This window comes from Mrakia frigida (assembly GCF_051309035.1).
Source record: "Mrakia frigida strain ATCC 22029 unplaced genomic scaffold BDY24scaffold_11, whole genome shotgun sequence".
NCBI lineage: Eukaryota > Fungi > Basidiomycota > Tremellomycetes > Cystofilobasidiales > Mrakiaceae > Mrakia > Mrakia frigida.
The window spans coordinates 621,206-641,911 of record NW_027481270.1 but is presented as its reverse complement, the minus strand read 5'-3'; the positions used below and the strand labels follow the sequence as shown (position 1 = coordinate 641,911).

The window sequence follows — 20,706 nt, the reverse complement described above, 5'->3', positions numbered from 1 at the left end:
GATTCGACGCGTCCCTTCAAGCTCAGGGAGAGGCGAGCGGGAATCCTCCCTTGCTCCTGGCCCTCGTCCTCGAAAACCTTCTGCGAGAGGTGGTGGGAGGTCGAGAAGGAACGGGGAGGATAGTGGGAACGAGTCGAGTGGAAGTGGTGTTGGTGTTGGGTTGAGGAAAGGATCAGGAGGAGGAGGAGGAGGAGGAAGGAAGCAGAGGGTGAGGTTCAAGTTGAAGGGGAGGGGGTGGGAGAGGATTGAGGTTCTGGGTGAGTTTTTCAGGTCTATACAGTTCCAGCTGTCGACCCTCGGATGGGCGGTAGACTCAGTTCTTCTGCGATGGTCGAGAGGGAACGGACGGACGAGCTGACCTCTCCCCTCCCTTCCCTCCATGTTGACCTCTCCTTCTTCCTTTTTGCTCCTCCCTCCCAGTCGGTATCCTCTGCTTCACCTCCATCCTCTTCCTCGCCATCTTTCTCTTCCACATCTTTCGTCCAACTTCCTCCTCGCCTTACTCCTCTCTTCTCCACCCCAACTCCATCAACCCATCCTCCTCCAACGAAGCTCAACCCTCCTCGCCTTCCTTCCCTCCTGCCGAAACCGATCCTCCTCCCACTTCAACCTCCCCTCAGGGAGCTCGCTCGATGGAGGACAAGGTCCGGATCGCAGCGGAAGAGCTGGGTGTATCGACCGAAGCGTTGGTGAGGAGTCTGCAGGGGCTGGCGGGGGAGGAGGAGGAGTTTGTTGATGAGGAGCTCTGGGACGAGGAGAGTTGAGCTCGTAAGCTCGCTTCGAGGGTTTAGGGGGTTGTATTTTATCTTGATCAGCAAGCCGTTAGCTTGTGTTGTACTGCTTTATCATGTTGATTCTCGTTTCTTTCTTGGTCGTTCGAGGAAAGGAGGAGGAGCTAGAAAGGACATGAGGAGAAGTAGGACGAGACGAAGAGCGTTGGGAAAGAGGGTCGTGAAAAGCTGAGCTGATGGTAGAAAACAAGTAAAAGGGGAGAGGGAGGTACATGGTTGGCGAACAACAGGGAGATGGAACTGAAAAAAGAAGCTAGAACTTTGATGGCGAGAGAGCGAGAAGAACGAAAACACGACGACAACGACAACCTCTCTCCCTTCCCTCAAGCCGATCGATGCTTCGAAGGGACGATCCATCCAGCCTTCTCCTCAGCTCCAAGACCGTCGATCCAGGTGGTGAGCTGGTCGAGCATCGCAGAGGGTTTCCACTGTTGAGCGTTGGTCGACGCGAGAGAGCAAAGCTCGTGGTTAGCTCGGAGTCTTCCTCTTCTTCGAGGTAGATGAGAAGAGAGGAAGCAGTGTAGAAGGAAGGGAGAGGGTTCAGTAGAGAAAGAAGAAGGGATACGAACGATGTCTCGGTCGCCGGCGAGTCTCGATTTGTGGCACTCTCGAGCGTGTTTCCTGTTCGACGAAAGGAAAGGACAGAAGGGTCAGTGAGGATCGAGCAGAGGCGAAAGGATAAAAAGAACGCACCAGAAGAAGATCTCGGGAACGAGGCAGTCGATGTTCTGGAAGGAACAGGAGAAGAGGGACGTCAGAAGTGAGCGAAGAGCGTCGAAGAAACGAAAGGAACGAACCTTGACTCCTTCGATAGGAATCCAGCTCTTACACTCGTCTGGAAGCAGTGAGGAAGGAGTCAGTCAAAGAGTGAGACCCTCGAACGTATCAGAAGAAGGAGAGCAAGGGAGGACTCACGGCACTTCCCCTGCCTGATCTTGTTTCTCTCGTCCGGTCTCGCCGACGGCCTCTTCACGCTCCTGATGTCCATGGGTGGCGAGAAGGGAAGTCCGGTCGATGGAGAGATTCCGTGAGCGTGGAGAAGGTGGTAGTTGAAGGCCGAGCACTGTGCCGACGGGAGAACAAAAGGAAAGAGAGAGAGGTCAGCTCTCGACGAAACAGAGCAAAAGGAATGTCGAACGAACCTTGGTCTTGAACGAAACAGCAGTGACTGCCTCATCTTCGAAGCAGATGGGGCAAAGAGCAGTCTTCTCCCTGAGGAAGTAAACGAAACGCAAAGAAGAAGACGGTCAGCTTGGCTCGAGATTGAAAGACGACGCAACGAGAAGGACTCACCTTCCCATCCCTTGAACCCAACGTGGACTGTACAGGTCCATCGGCCCTCTTGATGAATTGTGTCTCTTCGCACTCAGAGCCATAGGTCGAGGAGCGACGAGCGCGTTCTGAGCGGGCAGTCCGAGAGCCGACGTGACTTTGTTCGAGAGAGGAGTTGGGATGGAGACTGGCGACGACGAACGAAGACGACGAAAGAGACGTCAGACTCCGAAAACCAGACGAGGCTAAAACTTCAAGAAGCTGAGATACGTACAGTTTCGGTAGAAGCGGTCAAATCCAGGCTCGATCTTGAGGTTGGGCTGGAACGTTCGACGAGTGACCGGAGCGACGTTGACGGGTCGAGCCGAGGATCTTCGAGTCAGAGGTGATGCCGCTGTTGAAGGAGGGAGTGGGAGGTTGGCGTTGGGTTGAGGAGAAGGAGGTGCTGAGGAGAGAGGGGAGGAGGGAGTCGGCGAAGGAGGTCCGAAGGGCTCGACGAGGTGTTCTTCTCCTCCGTCGTCGTCGATGGTCTGGGATCCTGGTTGGGGATACGACGAGGCAGCGGCGAGAGAGGAATAAGCTGAGGTAGGAAGGTTCTTGGTGGTTGAGGGAGGCGAAGGCTCAATGGAAGAGAATGCCGAGGAAGAAGAGTTGAATGTGGACGCGTTTCGATCGAGAGGCAGAGATGGAAGAGTGGTCGTTCCGTTCTCGGGAGATGCGGACGAGAGAGCAGGGGAGAGCAGTCGTCGTCGTCGAGTTCGCTGGTTGATGGACACGGGAGAGCTCGACGTCCTCCTTCTCTTCGACGACGACGACGGCGAGGAACTTTGCACCGACGGCGAGCTTCGATCTTGGATGAGTCTCATCGACGTCTTCCCCTTCGATCGAGTTGCTCGTTTGTTGGACGATGGCAACCAGTCCGATCCACTCTCGGAAGACGGAAGAGTCTCCTCCTTCTCGTCCTCGAAATCCGTCGAGGGCTGCAGCTCCTCCTCCTCCTCCTCCTCCTGTTGTTGGACCGGGACGCGAGGGACGACGAGTCGAATGATGGAGAGGGGAGGTCGATCTGCTAGTGTTGCTGGAGAGGATGAAGAAGGAGGTGATGGTGGAGAGCTGCGATCTTGGTCGTCGTCGAGCTCGTCGAACTTCCTCTTCCCGAGCTCGAGTCCCAACGCGTCTCCGAGTCCTCCTCCTCCCTCTCCCTCTTCCTCCGCCTCCCTCTCATCCCACTTCTCCCTCCACTCCAACTCCAACCCTCTCACCATCCCTCTCCTCCTCTTCAAGACCTCCAATCCTCCAAGATCCGCCGTCCTCTTGTTCATCTGCAATCCGAGCATGTCTCCTCCTCGTCTCTCGTTGTCCACTCCTCCCTGGGCGAACGACGTCTGCCTCGACTGATGGGTTCTACCGTCTTTTGTGGGAAGAGGGAACGCGACTCGTTGTTGAAGCGAAGCGGGAGGAGAGGAAGGCATGAAGTCCTCTTCGAGCGGGAGGGACGTGTCGGAGAAGGCTGGAGAGGTGAAGTCGTTTGGGACGGTGGATCGAGTGGGAGCTCGAGATTGGAGGAAGGTCGATTGTCGAGAGATGTAGGATCGAGGGTAGGGGAAGGCTCGAGTTGGGGAAGAGCCTGAATCGTTCCTTGAAGCGGTGGAGGAAGAAGTGGGCGAAGGCGGGAGGCCAAAGAGGAAAGGGTTCGTCGTTGGGTTCGAAGTTGAGAAGATGCGATTCGTTGCAGTGTGAGAGAAGGAGGAAGACGAAGTGGAGTAGGAAGATCGAGAGTCGGAAGGAGAAGGGTGAGGTTCGTCGATATCGATCTGGATGAGAGGGAGCAGTGAGGCAGAAGGGGGAGAGGTCAGGTGTGTATGCGCGAGAGAGAGGGAGAAGGGAGGAGATGAGAACTGAGTGTGGCGAAGACTGACCTCCTGGGTTTCTCCTCCCCAGTTCCCACCGAAAACTTCCATCGTGTTGATTCCTCTACTATTAAAAGGAGAGGAGCTGCTCTCTTCCATGGTTTCCTCTCGAATGCTGCTCTCTGGGAACCCCCATCCTCCTCCCGACGAGCTCCCTCTTCTTTCCCCTCCTCCTCCACTGCTCCCACCTCGACCGCCAAAGGGACTGAGCAGAGCGAACCTCGTTCCTCCCCCTTCTCTACCACCAGAAGAAGAGCTTCTTCTTCTTCTGTAGCTGTTGGATTGAGGGACAGGGGAGCTTGATTGAGCGTGATGGGAGGGAGAGAAGTTGAGGTAGGAGGAGAAGGGATTCGAAGAAGCTCGTGTCGGAGGAAGAGGTGGAGCTGGAGAACGAGTCGAAGACGAAGACGAAGAAGAAGCAGGGAAGAGTCGTCGAGGACGAGCGTCGAGAGAAGGAGAAGGAGGAGCAGAGCCCATCGAGGGATGCGTGTAGTGAAGAGCCATCTCGAACGACCGAGGGGAGGGGAAGTCGACGTTGGAAGGGAGGTGAGAGACGCGACCCTTTCTCGAGCGCATTCACCTTTCGTTTCCCATCGGAGGCAAATTAAACATACCTCTCTTTGATGATTCAAAGAGAATGAAACCGTAGCAACTAGAGAAAGTGATTCAACGAGCCCAAAAATCTACCGTCATGCTGAACCAGCTCTCGCAAGACGCGCTCCCTCCACAACACTCGCCACTTCAACCACCTGCAAAGCCCCTCCCCCTTCTCCTTCAACACCTCTCGTGGCCAGCGTCACTCCATACTCGTCTTCTACTCCATTTCCACATACCAGTCGTCCTTCCCAGAACCTAATCTGCCTCAGGATCTGACCATCTCCTCGCTCTCCCGTCGAAAGAACAGCAGGGAGTTTGACGAGTTCGTTTGTTCGGTTGAGAGGGAAGGGGGGAAGGTCAAACGAGAAAATCGAAAAGTCTTCCGCTGAGCCTGTTCCCAGAAGCTTCGCTATCGATTCCTTGTACATCCAGAGTCGAAGGAGGAGCGTCGTGCGATCTTGAGGCGAGGAGGAAGCGAGAGCTCGTCGTTCGGAGGGAGAGAGCTAGAGAAATCGACAGAAAGAGAACGACGAACGGTCAGATCGAGGCCGAGAGTAGACGACCTCTCAAGAGGCAGATATGAAGTGGGAAAGGAGGACGGGACGAACCTGATCTTCCAAAGCCTCGACGAGCTCGTTCGCGTCCTTCATCCCCTCGGGCAAACCTAACCTCATCACGTCCACTCCTACAGCTGAATTTGAGCCTCGAGTCCAAGCCATGACGACCCAGTCTCCATCGTGAGAGACGTTGTAGTCGAGAGGAGAGTCGAGGACGGGGGAGGCCTGGTGAGGACGACAAGGAAGGAAGAGGGAGGAAGAAGGTGAGCTTGAGTTTGGAGAGAATGAGGTGCGATGGGACGAACGAAGGAAGGCCTGCCGTGGGATCCAGTTTGGAAGGTGATCGTGGAAGCCTCGACGTATTCTGTGAGGGTGCTCAACAGGTAGAGAGGAAGGAGTCGACCGACGAGACAACCTGAAGAGAGGGAGAGGAGGGGAGGAGGAGGAGGAAAGTGGTGAGCTCGAGCTTTTCCTTCTTCCTCTCCCTTTCCGAAGTAGATTCGACTCACGAAGAGCATCCTTGCGTCTCTTGAACCTTCGTATTCGGGTCTGAGACGTGTCATCGAGCAAGGAGAGGTAAGAATCGAACTCCTGGGAGACAGGGAAGAGGGAGGGAGAGGGAAGGGGGTCAGCTTGTTGAGCTCGGATCGAAGGATACAGTGAAGATGGAGCTGCATGCCTCTTCCGAAGGGCTGAATGCTGATAAATTGACGGCTACGACGGACATCGCATGTCAGAGAAGGGTCTAGATCGCTTGAAAGACTCTTGAGAAAACGTTGTGATGGGTGAAGGGGAAGAGACGGCGGACGGCACCTCCTCTCCCTTTCCTCTCCTCGAGGTTTCCCTTTAACTTCCACCATCTCCGAATCCACCCTTCTCTTCTTCTTCTCTCGCGAGCAGACTTCAGCTCTTCCCTCGACCCTTCATCCACCCAACTCTCCTCTTCGACTTCAACTCGTTCCCAATCGCTCCCAATCAGCTAGGATGGACTCCCTCTCCTCCCTCACCTCCTCCCTCCCTTCTCCGACCATCTCCACCGTCTCCACGCAGGACCTTAGCATCCCAGTCTCCAACTTACTCCTCTGCGAGTACTGTAGTCGATCTCTCGCCAAGATCTCTCGATGTGCTCGATGCAAGCTGGTTTCTTACTGCTCTCAAGCTTGTCAGAAGAAGGTGAGCTCGCTCGACGTCCACAGAGGCTCCAACCCTTTGGATGTTGCTTCGCTAACGCTCTTCTATCTTCAAACTCGCAGGATTGGAAAGTTCACAAGCTCGTCTGTGGATTTTCGACTGGGAGGAAACGTCTTCCAGGTGATTTCTTCTGATTCCTTGCAGATTGAGCGACGAAGAGAAGGGGACTCAGCTGATCTCCCTTCATCTCTCCTTTTTCGCACAGATCTTCCCATCGAAGTCCTCGAGAGGATTCTCAAGTACACCTTCCTTCGACGATCCAAGCTCACTCCCTTCTCGGATCCCTTCCATCTCAACGGAACGTCGTTCCTCCTCCTTCTCTCCAAAGGGTTCCGAGAGCTCTGCCTCCCCTTCTTCTACCACACCATCACCTTCTTTCGACCCTCCCACTACACGGACTTCTTTGAGGTTTGCTTCGGACCGGCCCTCAACGACTTATTGAAGGGGAAGTGGGAGTGGGTCAGGGAGATCTGCATCGTCGTCGGCGTCGAACCTCCCCTCAACCACGTTCGAAGGGACTTCCTTCAGTCACGGAACGGGGGTCCTCAGGTCCCCGGGTCTCGATACACCACCTCCGTTTGGCCCACATACGCGGGAAACCTCGAGGCCGTTTGTCTCCTCGACGCGACAGGTCCTCTCCCCATCCCCGATCCGATCTTCGACCGCCTCGTCCTTGCGGACGTCCATCAAAACGAGCGACGAGAGGAGTGCGGGATCCTCCTTGAGCAGGAGTACTTTGCTTCCGGAAGTCCTTTGAGCTTCGATGCTTGGACGAAGGAGACGTTCGGTCGAGGAGTCATGGACGAGATCTCCGAGAGGATTCGACGACACACCACGGCAGCCATCGCGGACGAACGAGGTCACTTCTTCTCCGTCGTGGTTCGATACAGCAATGCGACAACCCTCATCGCTTCCACCGAATCCCTCCTCTACCACGACCTCACCATCCAGGACGCTCTCACCTTCTTTCACAAGAACGTCGAGCTCCACAACACGTCCAACCCTCTCCAGCAACCCTCCTCCGACTCCCTCGTTCGAATGGTCTGCGACTTCTCCGTCCCCGTCCGACCCACCACCATTCAACTCGTCGGATTCACTTCGGATCTTCTCGCTCCGTTCGAGATGGCGATGAACGGTCTCGTTGAGGAGAGAGAATTGTGGTTCGAGGATTGGAGAGTTGTTTGGGAGAAGGAGGACGGAAGTCTCGTCGCTCTTCCTCCCGTCGATGTTAGTTTCTTTACGATTGCTCTGCCAATCGATGCTGGCTTTGACTGACCGCCGCTGCTCGCTTGTTTTCCTCTTCAGAGCACGGGTCACGTCGAACCTCCCAAGACGGAGAGAAGGAAGGAACAAGACAACGAAATCGGAGTGAGTCCTCGCCTCGTTTCCTCTTCGCCATGCCAGCTTTTCAGAACTTAGCTGACCTCAAATCTTACTTTCTCCTCTTCTTCCGTCCAGTTCTTCTACTAGGGATCCTCTCGTTCGCCCACTCTCACGATAACGACTCGCCGTTTCTGCGATTTCATGATCACGACCTTTCTTGACTCGACTCTCTCCAACCTCCTGCGAGAACTTGTGTTCGAGAGAGACTGTGAAAACGAAGACTCAAACTGGGTCCAGATCACTGCTACTTTCGACTTCCCTCTGACCTACGACAAGCAAGGCTCGCTCGTTCGGTTCCTCTCTTTCTTCCATTCCCAAATCGTAGAAAAGTTCGTTAAATCGAGAGGCCCCAGACCAGCTCAAAGGATCAGAGATAAAAGGAGAGTTTTTGTGTTTGTTTTGCGGAAAATATAGACCTAACAAGAAGAGGAAGAAGGAGAAACCAACGAAGAGAAAGAAAAGGACGCGTCCGTCCTCTCCTCGCCGTCGCCACGGGCTCGATCTTGACGGAGTTTAGACGCTGATCTTCTCGACTCCAGCAGATGCGGTGACGATGGCAGCCACGGTGGAGGCGGCGTCGATGCTGAGGAGACGGGACGAGGAAAGAAACGAACGACGGTCAGCCTCGAGTCGAGCTGGGAGGAAGAAGAGAGCCGAAGAAGCGAAGAAGGAGACGAACGTGTAAGTGTAAGGGACGGTAGTGAGAGATCCAACTCCAGAGAGATCGGGAGCATCGCTGTTGGTGAAAACTGTTGGGAAAGAAGGAAGAAGACGAGAGGGAGGGAAAAAAGAACGAACGCAGAGGTCGAGAAGGGTCGAGAGAATGGAGAGCTCGTCGCTTGAGAATCACTCACTGTTGTTCCTAGAGACAACGAATCCCTTGTACAGAGCGGTTTGAATGGCTGGAAGGAGGATCGAAAGGAGGGAGAGGCAGAGGGGAAGAAAGTCAGTGAGATCCAGACGCGTCGTTTCAAACCTCTCTTCCTTGCTCGCTCAGAGGCAAAATAGTGGACAGCAACGAGAGGGAGTACGTCATACTCACGGTTGGTAACAGATTCGAACAAGTTGGCTTCGACGAGTCCCTGAGCTCCGTTTCTGAGGTTGATTCCGGAGTCCGCGATGTTTTTGTAGTAGTTGGAATAGGCGTGCAGGGTTCCAAATCGGACGGAGGGAAGCCTGGAGTTAACATTTTCGAACCTGTTGTGATGGTAGGTCTGTAAGAGGGAAGAGACGACGTCAAACGAAGCGAAGAGAACGAGCCGTTCGAAGTCTGGGACGACGCGTTCGAATGACTCACGACTCGAAGGTGGCCGGTATCCTCGGCCTTGGCGGAGGCAGACTCAGAGTGTCCGACGAGAGACGTCTTGAAGTGATCGTGGAAGTAGTTCCTAGTAAGATGAGGAGGGGAGGGAAGAGGGGAAGGCTCGATCAGCATCGAGACGCGTCGTTCCTGTTCGCTCTAACCTCGGAACTTACCAAGAGACGGTGATGTAATCGGATCCGTGCTGGATATCCATAGCACCATCGTAGTCTGTAGTTGAAGAAAGAGGGAATCGGAGCGGTCAGTAAGAAATGGGCGAACGCGACTCGAAAGGAAGGCACGACAAGGAGGTGCAAATGAAGTCTCGACGTGGAGTTCTTCAAAGTTTAGGGCAGAGATAGAAGAGAAAGACACTCACAATCCTTGTCGTGAGTCAAATCGGAGCTGAACTCGTTGTGACTGAGAAGAGAACAACTCGGCCGGTCAGCGAGCGAAAGAAGTCAAGGAAGTTGATGAGCGAGACCAGGAGTCAACTCACTCAATCCAGACGTTAGTCGAGTACTGAAGAACGAAAAGGTGAGTTCAGTCAAGGTTTAGAGGAACCTTCGCGTCGAACGACGACGAGGGCGACGAGAAAAGAGACTGGCCTGAATCTGGATGAGATCAGTAGGAGCGACCGACTTGGAGAGCCTGAGGTTTCGAATGATGACCTGCGAGGTCGAGAGTATAACTGAGGTCAGCCTCAGAGATACGTTATAGAACAAAGGACGAGAGACTCACGTTCTTCGATTGCTTCACTCGCAATCCTCCTCCAATCAAACCGTCGGCTCCTCCTCCGTTGACTCCGAGGAGAGTCTGATGAAATGAAGAGGTGTGGTCAGTTGAAAGGTGTAGAAGGAAGGCAAAGTTATAGACACAGGCTCACGGTGTAGGACCCAACGTCGACGACCTCGCCGTCTCCTTGGATGATTCCGGAGATTCGAACGATCTTCTTCGCAGTTCCAGAGACGGCGGCTCGAAGAGCGGAGAGGGTAGTGACTGAGTAGATGAAAGAAAGAGATTTCGTGAGCTTTAACGTCCTAAAGAGTCGACGAGACGCATCGGAACAGGGCGGAAAGAGAAGACGACGACGCGACGAAGGAAGAAGGAGCTCACCAGTGGTCGTAGTTCCTCCAGTTCCTCCAGTGGTTCCACCGTTAAGAGTCGCGTAGCCGGTGAGCTGGTTGACGGCTGAGCAGAGAAAGTTAGAAGAAAGTCAGCGAGAGCGTTGATCAGTGAGAAGAGAGACGGGACGAAACTTACGAGCTGCCCTCTTCGTGAGAGTAGCGTCGACTTCAGCAGCGGGAGCGGCTTTGGCGAGGACCGAGACGAGAGAGAGGGTTATGAGCGAAGAGAAGAACTTCATATCTTTGGTTCGTCGTTTGGGGAGGTGGTGGTGGTGGAGGAGAAGAAAGTAAAGAGCGAAAAAAGCTTTCGCCTTTTGTACCTCCTCCTTCTGAGCTAACCGGGATCCGGGAGAGACTTGAACCGAATGTACGAGCTAAAGGTCCTAGCATGGAAAGAGAACATAGGACGGACCGGACGCTGAGGGGACGACGGTGAAGGAAGAGAGGTCAGCAGGGGAGGAGGAAGGATCGCGTCGCGCCAGAGTTTGAGGTGCCATGGCGTTCTCTTCCCCTCTCGCCATGCGTCGGACCGTCTCATAGCTTCCGTAAATGAGGACAGAAGACTAAACTTACTAGAAAAAGTTGAGTTTGGCTCTGAAGACGGGCGATGATGGGCTAAAAGGCTCAAACTTCTGAGCCCGACGGACCGTAAGGAACTCGTGATGGACACGTTTTAGCGGTCAAAGGTTTACTTTGGGATCTGTAGGCGTAAACAAGTAGATGCCAAGATCAGCTAGCTGAAATCTGGGATGGGCTCAGGGGAACAGAAGAAGGGAGGGAGAGAACAAAGGATGACAACGGACGAATGAACTTGCGAGACGGTGCTCCTTCCTCCATCTGAAGATTCGACTCAGATCCAACGATGTGAGGAGTCCGAAGAAAACTCTTTCCAAACGTTGAGTTCCAAAGTTGTCGGAAGTCAGGAAAGTAGAGGGAGGAGAGAGGGTGAGAGACGACGCCTGAGCCCCGGTCGTTTCAGCCCTCGTCGTCTCGAAGGCCCATCAACTGAAGAAAACGATAAACAGTCAGGACTCGGAGATGCAACAGAAGATATACAGTTCGAAAATACCTTGGACTCGCATATACACATCCCCCTGTCGACCTCGAAGGCTGCTAAACCTCAAGATCGAGAAGGGAGGAGGAGGAGGTGAGCTTCGCTCCATTTTGACACCTCCAGAGGACCCTCAAACCTCGAGGAAAGGCGTTCAAACGTACCTGAGGCACGCCAAACGGTTCCTCGATGATGTACGCACGTCCTCAGAAAACCTGCTAAGAAAGGAAGATGCAGTTCGAGGTGAAAGAGCGGTCGTCCCTGCGGTGTTCTCTCTTCACCTCCCAACGTCAACGTCGACAACCTGATCACCCTCTCTCCCTTCCTTCCTTTCCCTCCCCCCTCGCCTCCAATGCTTCTCCCCTCTCCTCTCCTACCTCTCCTTCTTCTCGTACCGAGTCTGGCTTCAGCAGCTCTCTCGATGAAGGGCCAACGACTCGCTGCCAAAGCCGCCTCGTCGAAGGATGGAATCCTCAAGCTCGACTCGGCCTCGTATGATGAGCTCGTGGGAGGAGATAGAGATTACTCCGTCTCGGTAGTCCTGACTGCTATGGATCCAGGATTCAAGGTCAGTAGCTATCAGCTTCGAGACTGATTCGGAGAAGGAGAGGGAGGCTGGAAGATGGGAAGGAGATGGTGATGCTACGATTTGGGACGTTGAGATGATGGGCTCGCTGACTTTCCTCCTTGCTTGTTTTTGGACTTGATCAACAGTGCGCTCCTTGCAGGTGAGTCAATATACGACGTTCTACTCTAAGAAAGACCTTTGAGGAAGCTTTGCCCCTCTTCTGTTGAGCTCAAAGCTGACCTTGTCTCTCCTTCCTTCCCTCCCCCCTCCCTCCTCCATCCCCCAGGACCTTCGACCCTTCCTTCCGAGACGTCTCTTCCTCCTGGTCTCGTCTCCCAAAAGACCAACGGTCAACCCACATCTTCGCTTCTCTTGACTTCCAAGACGGTCAAGCCGTCTACAAGAGCGTACGTCCATCTTCCCCTCGTTTCAGTCGATCTCGCTGGCACGTCGAGCTCACCTCTCTTTCCCTTCCCTTTTTGTCCTCTGGCTCTCTACAGCTCGGTCTCAGCACAGCTCCCACTCTCTTCTTCTTCCCTCCTTCCAATGGATCTGAGAAGGTGGCTCCCATCGGCTACGACATCAACGCAAAGTGAGCTTCAACGTTTCGCTCCTCTCTCCTTCTCGAGCTCGAGCTGACCATCTCTCCTTCTTCCTCTGCGTCGTACTCGTCCGTTCTCGCAGCGGTTTCTCCTCCGAATCCCTCCTCAACTTCATCCGACCCAAGCTCACCCACTCCTTTGAGCTCTACCGACCTCGACCTTGGGGAAAGATCATCTCGGCTCCTTTCCTGTTCGTTCAGCTCTCCTCCCTCGCCTCCCTCTCCCTCCCACCCGCCCTACTTTCCCTCCTCTTCCCGAACTCACACTTACGTTTTCCTCCTCTTCATAACAGTCTTGGTGGAGCTCTCTACGGTCTCTTCATCTTCCGCTCCTTCTTCCTCCCCATCGTCACCTCCAAACATCTCTGGACCGTCGCGACGTTGCTCATCATCCTCACCTTCACGACCGGGTACATGTGGAACAAGATCAAGGACGCGCCTTACATGGTCATGGACCGAGAGGGAAGGTCCCAGTGGCTGGCCGGAGGATTCAGCAATCAGTACGGAGCGGAAAGTCAGGTTGTTGCGGTTATTTGTGAGTCTTCAGCCCTCTCTCTTTTCCTCTTTGCACTTCCTCTCTTTTGCCCTGCTCGTTTGAGCATGAGCACGAGGACCGATCGCTGACCGTTCTGCTACCCCGTTTCGTCTCGTTCGAACCTCAGACGGTGTCCTCGCCTTCACCTTCGTCGCCCTCTCCAACCTCGTCCCCACCCTCCGAGACCCAGCGAAGCAGAAGATTGGAGTCATCCTCTGGGTTGGAGTCATGCTTCTCGTGTTCAGTATCTTGCTCAACATCTTCAAGATCAAGAACGGATGTGAGTCGTCTCCCATCTCTTTCTTTCGTTCGAGCTCGACGCGTCTCGTTTTTGCTCGCCTCCGTCCCGACTTGAGCTGACTCGAACTCTGGTTTGGTTTCGCTCGTTTGTTCGCAGCCTACCCCTTCAAGCTCCTCTTCTAGATATCGAGGAGGAGTGTTCGGGGGGTCCCTTTGATTTTGATAGAGGGAGGGTCGAGGACGACGAAGATGGGAAATGAGCTCTCTCCTGCTCTCGATTCTCAGTCTACCTGCCGACGCAAGCTGCTCTCTCGACTGAACACAAACGAGACATGAAAAACTACAGTCTGTCATTGCAGATGGACTCATAGAAACGAAGGTGGAGAAACAAAGACAAGAAGCGAAGGCAAAAGCAAGGAAGGGTGAAAAGGAAAGGAGAGAATGCGACTCAAGGAGGGTATGAGTGAGTGCTGTGAATTAGGGAGAGACCACAGGTGTCTAGACGATGATGAGGTAGATAGGTAGAGCGACATAGCAGTGGACGAGTGGCAGAAGAAGAAGAAAAAAAGAAAAAAAAGAGACGATTGTTCGTGGGTTGAGAGAAGGGAAGAGAAGAGGAAACTAAAACACAGAAGATCTACCCCCCACCAGCCCTATACCGTTTCATACGGCTTAGATCGACACCACCAAACCCATCAACACCGCCGCTCCGAGAACGGTTCCCAGCCCTCCTCCGACTCTCGACGACGCTCCCCCCGTCGAGCTCGCACTCGCACTCGCACTGGCACTAGCTCCGGCTCCTCCTACTCCCGTGCTGCTGCCCGAAGCGGAAGGAGTGGAAGTCATCGAAGCCGAGACAGCACTGGCCGAGGATGTCGAAAGGACGGAGGAGGTGGAGGACGAGTTGGAGGAGAGAGTAGCCGAAGCTGAGGAGGAGGAGGAGGAGTTGGTTGAAGCAGTCGCGTAGGTCGCGTTGGCCGCTGGGGCGGAGACGGAGACGTTGGGGAGGATGACAGCGGGAGAGGTGGCGGCGCAGGTTTGACGGTAGGCTGGATTGGGAGGAAGCAGAGGGCGAGAAAGAGGGTGAGCTTGGAGTTTGGGGAGGAGGAGGAGAGGAGGGAGGGGACAAACCGTCGATGGCGAGCTGGTAGGACGCAATGCTAGAGTTCAGATCGGCGGGTTGCGTCGCCAGAAGCGTACATTCCGAGCAATCGACGACTGTATAGATCAACCCAAGTCAGCAAAGGACCGCTCGAGCTGCGGGGAGGGACAGCCATCCCTTTCCTTCTGCTTCCCTTGGCCTCTAAGAGAGTTTGAGGGGAGAGGAATGCGCACAGGAGTCGAGGATATCCTCTGTACAGAGACAAGTGGAGACGAGGCAGGTCTGAAGGGAGGGGGAACGAAGGGAGAGAAGGGAAGGGGATCGATGAGCTCATCAGCTTCGGCTTCGTTTTGAGAAGGAAGGAAAGGGAGAGAGAGAGACATACCGAAAGAGCTGTCTGGACTGGAGCACAGGTGAAGGAGCAGGCTTCTGGAATAGTCGAAGTTTGCCGTTTGAAGAGGGAGAGAGTCGTAGGACGAGCGAGGGCTGAAAGAAGAGAGACGAGGGAGGGAGGGACGGAGGGAAGCAAGATCGGGTCAACTTCGTTCCTCCTTTTTGAAGAGAGCTTTGAAGAGAAGAGCGTACCTATAGGCGAGAGAGCGAGAGATGCGAGAAAAAGGAGGGAAGAAGAGAGGACCATGTTGACGAGAAGCTTTGGAGGAAAAAAAGGAGGGAAGGAGAGAAGGAAGGAGTTGAGAGGTCAACGAGAGGTCGAGCTCGTTCTAGCTGGAGGGCAAGCGTCGGAGTTCGAATTGTCCTTTTTTAAGCTCATTTTGAGAACTTGCCTAGGCTAGACTCAAGGAGACTCGAAGAGGCAGATCTGATTTGTTCGACGCGTCCAAAATCTTCTCAGGGGGAAGAGAGAGGGAGGGAGAGCGACGAGGGCGATTTCGGGGAGCCTTCACCTGCTCTTCCTTTGTAGGATTACAAACTTTCCTTTGGGCTGGCCCTCTTTTTTCCCCTGAGCGAGCGATCATCCCTTTTCGCCCAGGATGGATACGAGTTTCGGAGTTTGAATTCCAAAGCGGGCCTGTAAAACTGACCTCCTCTCTCGGCCTCGTTTCACCTCTCAACCACCATCTTCTCCCTCTTCCCTTCCCTTCCTTCTCTTCTCTCCCTTCTCTCTCTCTACAGGACCGCCAGCCGTTTCCTACCCTTCGAAATCACTAACTAAGGTTGGTGAAAAACTTCTCTTCTTCTCGCTCTCGCTCCCCCTTTAAACGCACTTTGCTCGATCTGAACCCGCTTCCCTCTTCCTTTTCTTCCTCTTCGTGCATTCGACCTTCCCTCTCTCACAGAGCCAGCTCTAGTACCACACTCCCTAATCCTCCTCTACTCTCTTCTTCCTCTCAACCAACGGACCGGCTCCATACCCTCTCCTTCTCCCTCACCACCTCTTCCCAAACTCATCTTTTCTTCCTCAAAACAAAACCCCTGTCCAACCTCTCATCACCATGCTCTCCACCCTCCTCCCCATTCTCGCTTTCTCTTCTCTTTCTCTCGTCTCTGGTCAGTCTCATCCTTCTCGTTTCTTCTGTCTTTTGCGTGGAGAGGGAAGGGCAACGAGAACGGGAGCCGACGGAGATGCACACGACTTTACCCCTGTGCCCCCCTCTCTCCGAGCGTCTCTCCCTCCTCCCCTTCGCTCGCCCACTCCTCCCCCGTTTCTTCTCGTCGTTCCCTTCCCTCTTTCTCTTCTGAAGCTCATAAGCTGACTTCATCCCTCCTCTTCTCCCCTTTTTCAGCTCGGTCGGTCCCGAACCGAATGGAGGCTCGAATGATGGCCCACGAGGCTGCCACCACGACCGCTCACGCCTACAAGGCTGAAGCTACCTACGCTCCTGCTAAGGCTGAGGCTACCTACGCTCCCGCTAAGGAGTACGCTTCCTACGATACCACCACTGCTGTTATGGCTCACGAGGCCATGGTGAGTCTCCTCGCAACTCTCCACTTCCTTTCTTTCAGCTTGTCGCTCGACCCTTCTCGTTCCTGCCAAGAAGAGCTAACGTCTCCTCCCGTTCCCTCTCTTCTTCCTACAGACCACCGAAGCTGCTGTTTACTCCTACGAGACCACTCCTCCCGTCCACGAGGTCGCTGCCACCGTAAGTGTGCTCTTCCTCTTCTTTGGAGGGGATCTTGAGCTTTCTGAACGTTCTCTCCGCTACCTTCTTTCTTCGTAGACCACCGCCGCTGCTGTCTACGCCTACGAGACCGTCAGTCGAACTTCTTCGTCTTCAGCTTTTTGTTTGATCGTCGTCCTGACGCGTCGTTCGTTCCTCTTTGCTTTATTCCCTTTTCCTCCTCCAGACCACCGCCGAATACGTGAGCTCACTCCCCTATCCAAGCTCAGGCTTCCCCTACTGACACCTCTCTGCTTTCGATTCACTCTCAGGTTGCTGTGAGTAACACTGAGTCGTCGCGTTGGTTCTCTCGCTCGGTGACTAACGATTTAACTCCTCTTCCATCTCGTCCCTCTTCTTCTTTCAGCCCGCTCACACCACCGCTGCTGCCGCCGCCGCTACCTATGGCTCTGGATCTACCAACTGGGACGGCTTCAACAACTGTGTTCAGGTTCGTCCTTTTCCGTCTCTCGATTTATCGATCTCGACGCGACGACGAGCTGACTCCGTCCTCCTCGCCTCTCTCATCCGCTTCCAGTCCTGCCAAGCTCAGTTTGGAGGCATCTACACCGCTGGACAGGCTGCTCCTACTGGAACTGCTACTGCCGTCGCCGGAGCTACCAAGACTCACACTGTTCGTCGATCCTCGTTCGTCTCCCTTTCGGTTATTCGGACATCGACGCTGACTATCTTTCGTCCTCTCTTCCCAGGTCATCGTCGCTCCCACCCAAGGTGTCTTGAAGTTCGTTCCCTTCGCCGTTGATGCTGCCGTCGGAGACGAGGTTTGTTCTTTTCCCTTCTTCTTCGAAACTCGTCCACCACGTTGCTGACGTCCTCTCCTCCTCTTCCTCAGATCGTCTACAAGTGGGGAGCCAACGTCCACACCGTCACCAAAGGATCTGGAGGAGCTCTCTGCAACGCTTCCAAGGACAACGGGTTCACCTCCGGACGACAGAACATCACCTTCGAGTTCAAGAAGAGTGCGTCGCCTCGCTTTCATTTCGTTTACCTCGAATCAAGCTGATCTCGTTTCGTTCTTTCTTCGTTCAGCCGTCAACGATACCAAGCCCCTCTGGGTCTTCTGCGGGGTCCCTACTCATTGCCAGAAGGGAATGTTCGTACTCGTGTCTCCTCGGATTCGACTCTTCGACTCGAACGAACGCTGACTCTTCTTTCCTTCATCCTCACTCTCCTTCCCTTCTTCCGCTCTTCCCACGATCAGGTTCGCCGGAGTCAACATCAAGAAGGTCACTCCCTCTGATCAGAACGCTACCGGAGCGTTTGATGCTGCTACAACAACCCTCGCCGGAACCGACGCCAACATCGCTGCCATGTGGAACCAATCGATGGCTTACGTTGGAAACAACAGCATTGCCTGGGTGAGTCTCTCTTCCATTTTGATAGAGTCGAACTCGAAGACTCGATCGAACTGACGCGTCTTCGTCTGTTGCCCTCTTTCCTCTCAGGCTTGGGGTAAGGATCTCGACACCTCCGAGCTCGAGGCTTGGGCCGTTGCTCCTTACATCCAGAACGTCCTCGAGACTCGAATGAGTGAGTGTATCGTCTTCTCTTTTTCAAATTTCCTCTCCCTCGGGCTGACCTTCGACGCGTCTCTTTTTTCCTCCGAAAGCCATTGCCGCCAACCCTGCCTCCTCGGTCGACGGCTTCGACCTCGACACCATGGTCTCCCCTCCTCAGCTCGTCCTCGCCGCTTCGTCGACCGCTCCTGCTACCCTCACCGGAGACGCTGCCGCCTCGACTGCGACCGTCGAGATCGCTGAGCCTTCGTCCGCCGTCGGAGCTGAGGGTCTGAACTCTGGAGGTGAGGAGCTTCGTTCTTTCATTCCTTTCTCGTTCCCTTGCTGATCCCCTTCACTTTTTGTTCTCGTCGTCGCAGCCTCCTCCCTCGCTCGACCAGCAGGACTCCTCGTTCTCCTCGCCGTCCCGATCCTTGCTCTCCTTCTTTAGATATAGACGTCTTCCCTTTCCTCTTTGGGTTTCTCGTAGTAGCTCTCCACTAGTTCTTGGTCTCTTAATCCTCGTAGTACTCTTTCTTCGGACAATTTTTCGCCCCTAAAACCCTTCCTCCTCGCCATACTTCGCACTCCCTTTCTTCGCCTTCGTTTTTCTCTCTCCTCCCGAGGACTCTCCCCCTCCCTCCTTCGTTGCCAGCTCGTCACCCTAGCCACCCTATAATCTTTTTGAGATCGTCTTCTTCGTTTTTCTCTTGCTTCGTTCGTTCGAAGCTTTGGTTCAGAGATTTCGTTTAGAGACGCGTCGTCGATTGGATTGGGGTTTTGATTTGAGCTTGGGTTAGCTGGGGTAGAGTGTCTCTTTCAGCTCCTGGATGAGCATGGGACTTTTACCTTTCGGATGAAGGAGGGGAGAGGGTAACGGACGCGAAGGAAGTTGAGAGAAAGGGAACGGAGAGACGAGCGAGTTGAGACTTGCGAGCTTGCATTGAGAACGGCGAGGGCAGAGAGAGTCCCTACAAAGCGAATGCATAACGAGCTGTCCAAATCGACGAGTAGACTGGTGGAAAGAAAAACTATAGTCTACCGAGCCTCTCGCTGCCTTGAAGACGAACTGCCGCCGACCTCGACGCGACGCGATGGCGAACTCGTCATTTTCATCTCCTCCTTCCCCTCCTCGTTCCGCTCCTGCTTCAGATATCTCTATTTGTCATCCAACTTCTCATCACTACCTTTAGATGCTCAAGTTCCTCTGTGACGTCGCCCTTTCGACCGCCCGCGACGCTTTCAGAGGCGCGTTCCCCAGCGCCTTCCCTCCCTCTCAGATTTGCCCCCAAATTCCAGAATCAAAGAACTCCCCTTCCTTAACCCAACCTCTCTGCCTCCCTTATCAAGTCTCAGACCTTCGTTCACTATAGAAAGAAGAACACTCAACGTGTCCGCTGCGCTCTCTCTCTCGAAACCTGCTCGAGCTCTCCCTCACGCTCCTTCTCTTCTCCCCCCAACTCTCTCCTCCCCCTCCCCGGCTCAAAGTAAACCTATGGCTCCCTCTCGTCCCTCCAACTCGGCGATCCTCACGCAGGGGAAGCACTATGCGGATCGAAGGAAACTCGCTGCCAAAGACGCTGTGGAGAAGGTCGTGTTCGACGATGATGCTCGAGCGTGAGTGGTGGTTCTCCTTCTCCCTTCCCTTCTCTTCCGCTCCTTCGCCCTCTTTAGAGACTCTGTAGTCTGAGAGGAGGACTATGCTGACTTCGACGCGTTTCCCTTTTGGTCTGGTCTGGACTTTCTATCTACAGCGAGTTCCTGACTGGGTTCAGCAAGAGGAAGCAGGCGAAGCTGACGGAGAAGCGGGAGAAGGCGAAGGAGAGGGATAAGCTCGAGCAGGCGAAGGAGAAGAGAGAGGTGAGTTCTCAAGTTCTTCTTTTGGTAGGGTTCTGGTAGAGGTCCGTTGGAGGAATCGGCGAGGTGAAGGAGGGAAGGTGGAGGCGCTGGAGGGAAGGAAATGAGCTCGACGCAAAAGTTGAGCTCGACGTTCGAGAACTTCCTTCCTTTCCCTTTCCTTTTCGCCTTCCCCCCTGCTTCAGGAGCCCATATAGTTACTACTCTTAGCTGACTTTCCCACCTTCTGTACCGAATCTATCTTTCAGTTCCGACAAGCTCGAAAAGCACACGCTCTCCAAAACTTCGAAGCCGTCGAACGAGCGTACGACCTTCCTTCCTCCTCCTCCACTTCCACCTCCCACTTCCCCACTCTCCACTCGGAACCGCTCGACGAAGAAAACACCTACTCGGACGGGGAAGACCAACACGCCACCGTCACCATCATGGAAGATTTCGACGTCGACACGTCGGAAGCTCTTCCGTTCCTTCCTCGTACGCAACCGTCGTCGAGGGAGCGCGGGGAGGAGCAGGAGGAGGACGAGAGGGAGGAGAAGAAGGACGCTCCTCCGTTGGGCAGGAAGCCGAAGATGATGAGTGGCGCGAAGAGGAAGAACAAGAGTGGAGGGAAGACGTTGCTGAGAGGGACAAAGGGAATTCTGGATAGGAAGAGGGAGGCGAGGCAGAGGGATGGAGGAGGAGGGGATAGTGGAGGAGGAGGAGGAGGAAGGGGTGGGAAGAGCTCGAGGGGTGGACGAGGTGGGAGGGGAGGGAAGAAGTAGAGAGGGAGGGAGGGAGATCTGCTTTGGACGCGCGGAGGGAGGTCGAAGGGTTGGTTTGGTTCGAGGTTTCAAGTCGATGTTTGGTTAGTTTTCGAGCTGCTCCAAGTAGACTTGAAGGTGGTGTTTGATGATAACGATATCTCTTCTATACTTCTCACGCGTCTTACCGTGAAAGCGTTTGAGGCTGGAGAAGACAGAGAAGAGAAGAGGGAAGGGAAGCACGAGC

At 54.3% G+C, this 20,706-nt stretch overlaps 8 protein-coding genes across 8 annotated transcripts; 4 read left to right on the top strand and 4 right to left on the bottom strand.

Moving 5' to 3' along the window:
* Window positions 1-888: 888 nt before the first annotated feature.
* On the bottom strand, window positions 889-3,957 carry BDY24DRAFT_385866 (DUF4451 domain-containing protein). The gene is made up of 8 exons (XM_076640027.1): window positions 2,338-3,957; window positions 2,085-2,250; window positions 1,934-2,003; window positions 1,707-1,854; window positions 1,589-1,626; window positions 1,485-1,519; window positions 1,361-1,412; window positions 889-1,219 (listed from the first exon to the last, which is right to left on the bottom strand). Exons 1-8 carry the CDS (start codon window positions 3,533-3,535, stop codon window positions 1,115-1,117), a joined length of 1,812 nt encoding a protein of 603 aa, XP_076497788.1. The 5' UTR covers window positions 3,536-3,957; the 3' UTR covers window positions 889-1,114.
* Window positions 3,958-4,597: 640 nt separating this feature from the next.
* On the bottom strand, window positions 4,598-5,914 carry BDY24DRAFT_385860 (4'-phosphopantetheinyl transferase family protein). Its single transcript, XM_076640026.1, has 5 exons — window positions 5,807-5,914; window positions 5,637-5,718; window positions 5,433-5,542; window positions 5,179-5,352; window positions 4,598-5,073 (listed from the first exon to the last, which is right to left on the bottom strand). The coding sequence occupies exons 1-5, from the start codon at window positions 5,852-5,854 to the stop codon at window positions 4,663-4,665; spliced, it is 825 nt and encodes a 274-aa protein (XP_076497787.1). The 5' UTR covers window positions 5,855-5,914; the 3' UTR covers window positions 4,598-4,662.
* Window positions 5,915-7,862, top strand: BDY24DRAFT_385856 (zinc finger MYND domain-containing protein). Its single transcript, XM_076640025.1, has 5 exons — window positions 5,915-6,300; window positions 6,381-6,438; window positions 6,524-7,545; window positions 7,624-7,686; window positions 7,777-7,862. The coding sequence occupies exons 1-5, from the start codon at window positions 6,112-6,114 to the stop codon at window positions 7,786-7,788; spliced, it is 1,344 nt and encodes a 447-aa protein (XP_076497786.1). The 5' UTR covers window positions 5,915-6,111; the 3' UTR covers window positions 7,789-7,862.
* A 352-nt stretch (window positions 7,863-8,214) lies between these two features.
* On the bottom strand, window positions 8,215-10,455 carry BDY24DRAFT_434275 (pectate lyase family protein; the record flags this gene model as incomplete). The annotated part of the gene is made up of 13 exons (XM_076644147.1): window positions 10,265-10,455; window positions 10,118-10,192; window positions 9,888-10,000; window positions 9,743-9,817; window positions 9,610-9,672; window positions 9,501-9,523; window positions 9,381-9,421; window positions 9,178-9,232; window positions 8,999-9,089; window positions 8,744-8,915; window positions 8,556-8,603; window positions 8,381-8,450; window positions 8,215-8,284 (listed from the first exon to the last, which is right to left on the bottom strand). Exons 1-13 carry the CDS (start codon window positions 10,365-10,367, stop codon window positions 8,215-8,217), a joined length of 999 nt encoding a protein of 332 aa, XP_076497785.1. The 5' UTR covers window positions 10,368-10,455.
* Window positions 10,456-11,418: 963 nt separating this feature from the next.
* On the top strand, window positions 11,419-13,400 carry OST3 (dolichyl-diphosphooligosaccharide--protein glycotransferase OST3). The gene is made up of 8 exons (XM_076637869.1): window positions 11,419-11,747; window positions 11,894-11,907; window positions 12,034-12,154; window positions 12,248-12,339; window positions 12,432-12,539; window positions 12,642-12,883; window positions 13,011-13,163; window positions 13,281-13,400. Exons 1-8 carry the CDS (start codon window positions 11,532-11,534, stop codon window positions 13,304-13,306), a joined length of 972 nt encoding a protein of 323 aa, XP_076497784.1. The 5' UTR covers window positions 11,419-11,531; the 3' UTR covers window positions 13,307-13,400.
* BDY24DRAFT_385854 (uncharacterized protein) lies at window positions 13,378-14,912 on the bottom strand. The gene is made up of 5 exons (XM_076640024.1): window positions 14,811-14,912; window positions 14,611-14,711; window positions 14,459-14,507; window positions 14,255-14,341; window positions 13,378-14,172 (listed from the first exon to the last, which is right to left on the bottom strand). Exons 1-5 carry the CDS (start codon window positions 14,863-14,865, stop codon window positions 13,796-13,798), a joined length of 669 nt encoding a protein of 222 aa, XP_076497783.1. The 5' UTR covers window positions 14,866-14,912; the 3' UTR covers window positions 13,378-13,795.
* A 390-nt stretch (window positions 14,913-15,302) lies between these two features.
* Window positions 15,303-18,617, top strand: BDY24DRAFT_385852 (uncharacterized protein). The gene is made up of 16 exons (XM_076640023.1): window positions 15,303-15,400; window positions 15,524-15,734; window positions 15,971-16,152; window positions 16,265-16,327; window positions 16,406-16,438; window positions 16,533-16,549; window positions 16,598-16,601; window positions 16,713-16,796; window positions 16,884-16,979; window positions 17,056-17,127; window positions 17,199-17,325; window positions 17,396-17,459; window positions 17,568-17,724; window positions 17,812-17,896; window positions 17,976-18,167; window positions 18,243-18,617. The coding sequence occupies exons 2-16, from the start codon at window positions 15,680-15,682 to the stop codon at window positions 18,311-18,313; spliced, it is 1,302 nt and encodes a 433-aa protein (XP_076497782.1). The 5' UTR covers window positions 15,303-15,400; window positions 15,524-15,679; the 3' UTR covers window positions 18,314-18,617.
* Window positions 18,618-19,321: 704 nt separating this feature from the next.
* On the top strand, window positions 19,322-20,630 carry RRP17 (rRNA-processing protein RRP17). The gene is made up of 3 exons (XM_076640022.1): window positions 19,322-19,479; window positions 19,617-19,722; window positions 19,968-20,630. The coding sequence occupies exons 1-3, from the start codon at window positions 19,358-19,360 to the stop codon at window positions 20,478-20,480; spliced, it is 741 nt and encodes a 246-aa protein (XP_076497781.1). The 5' UTR covers window positions 19,322-19,357; the 3' UTR covers window positions 20,481-20,630.
* Window positions 20,631-20,706: the final 76 nt, after the last annotated feature.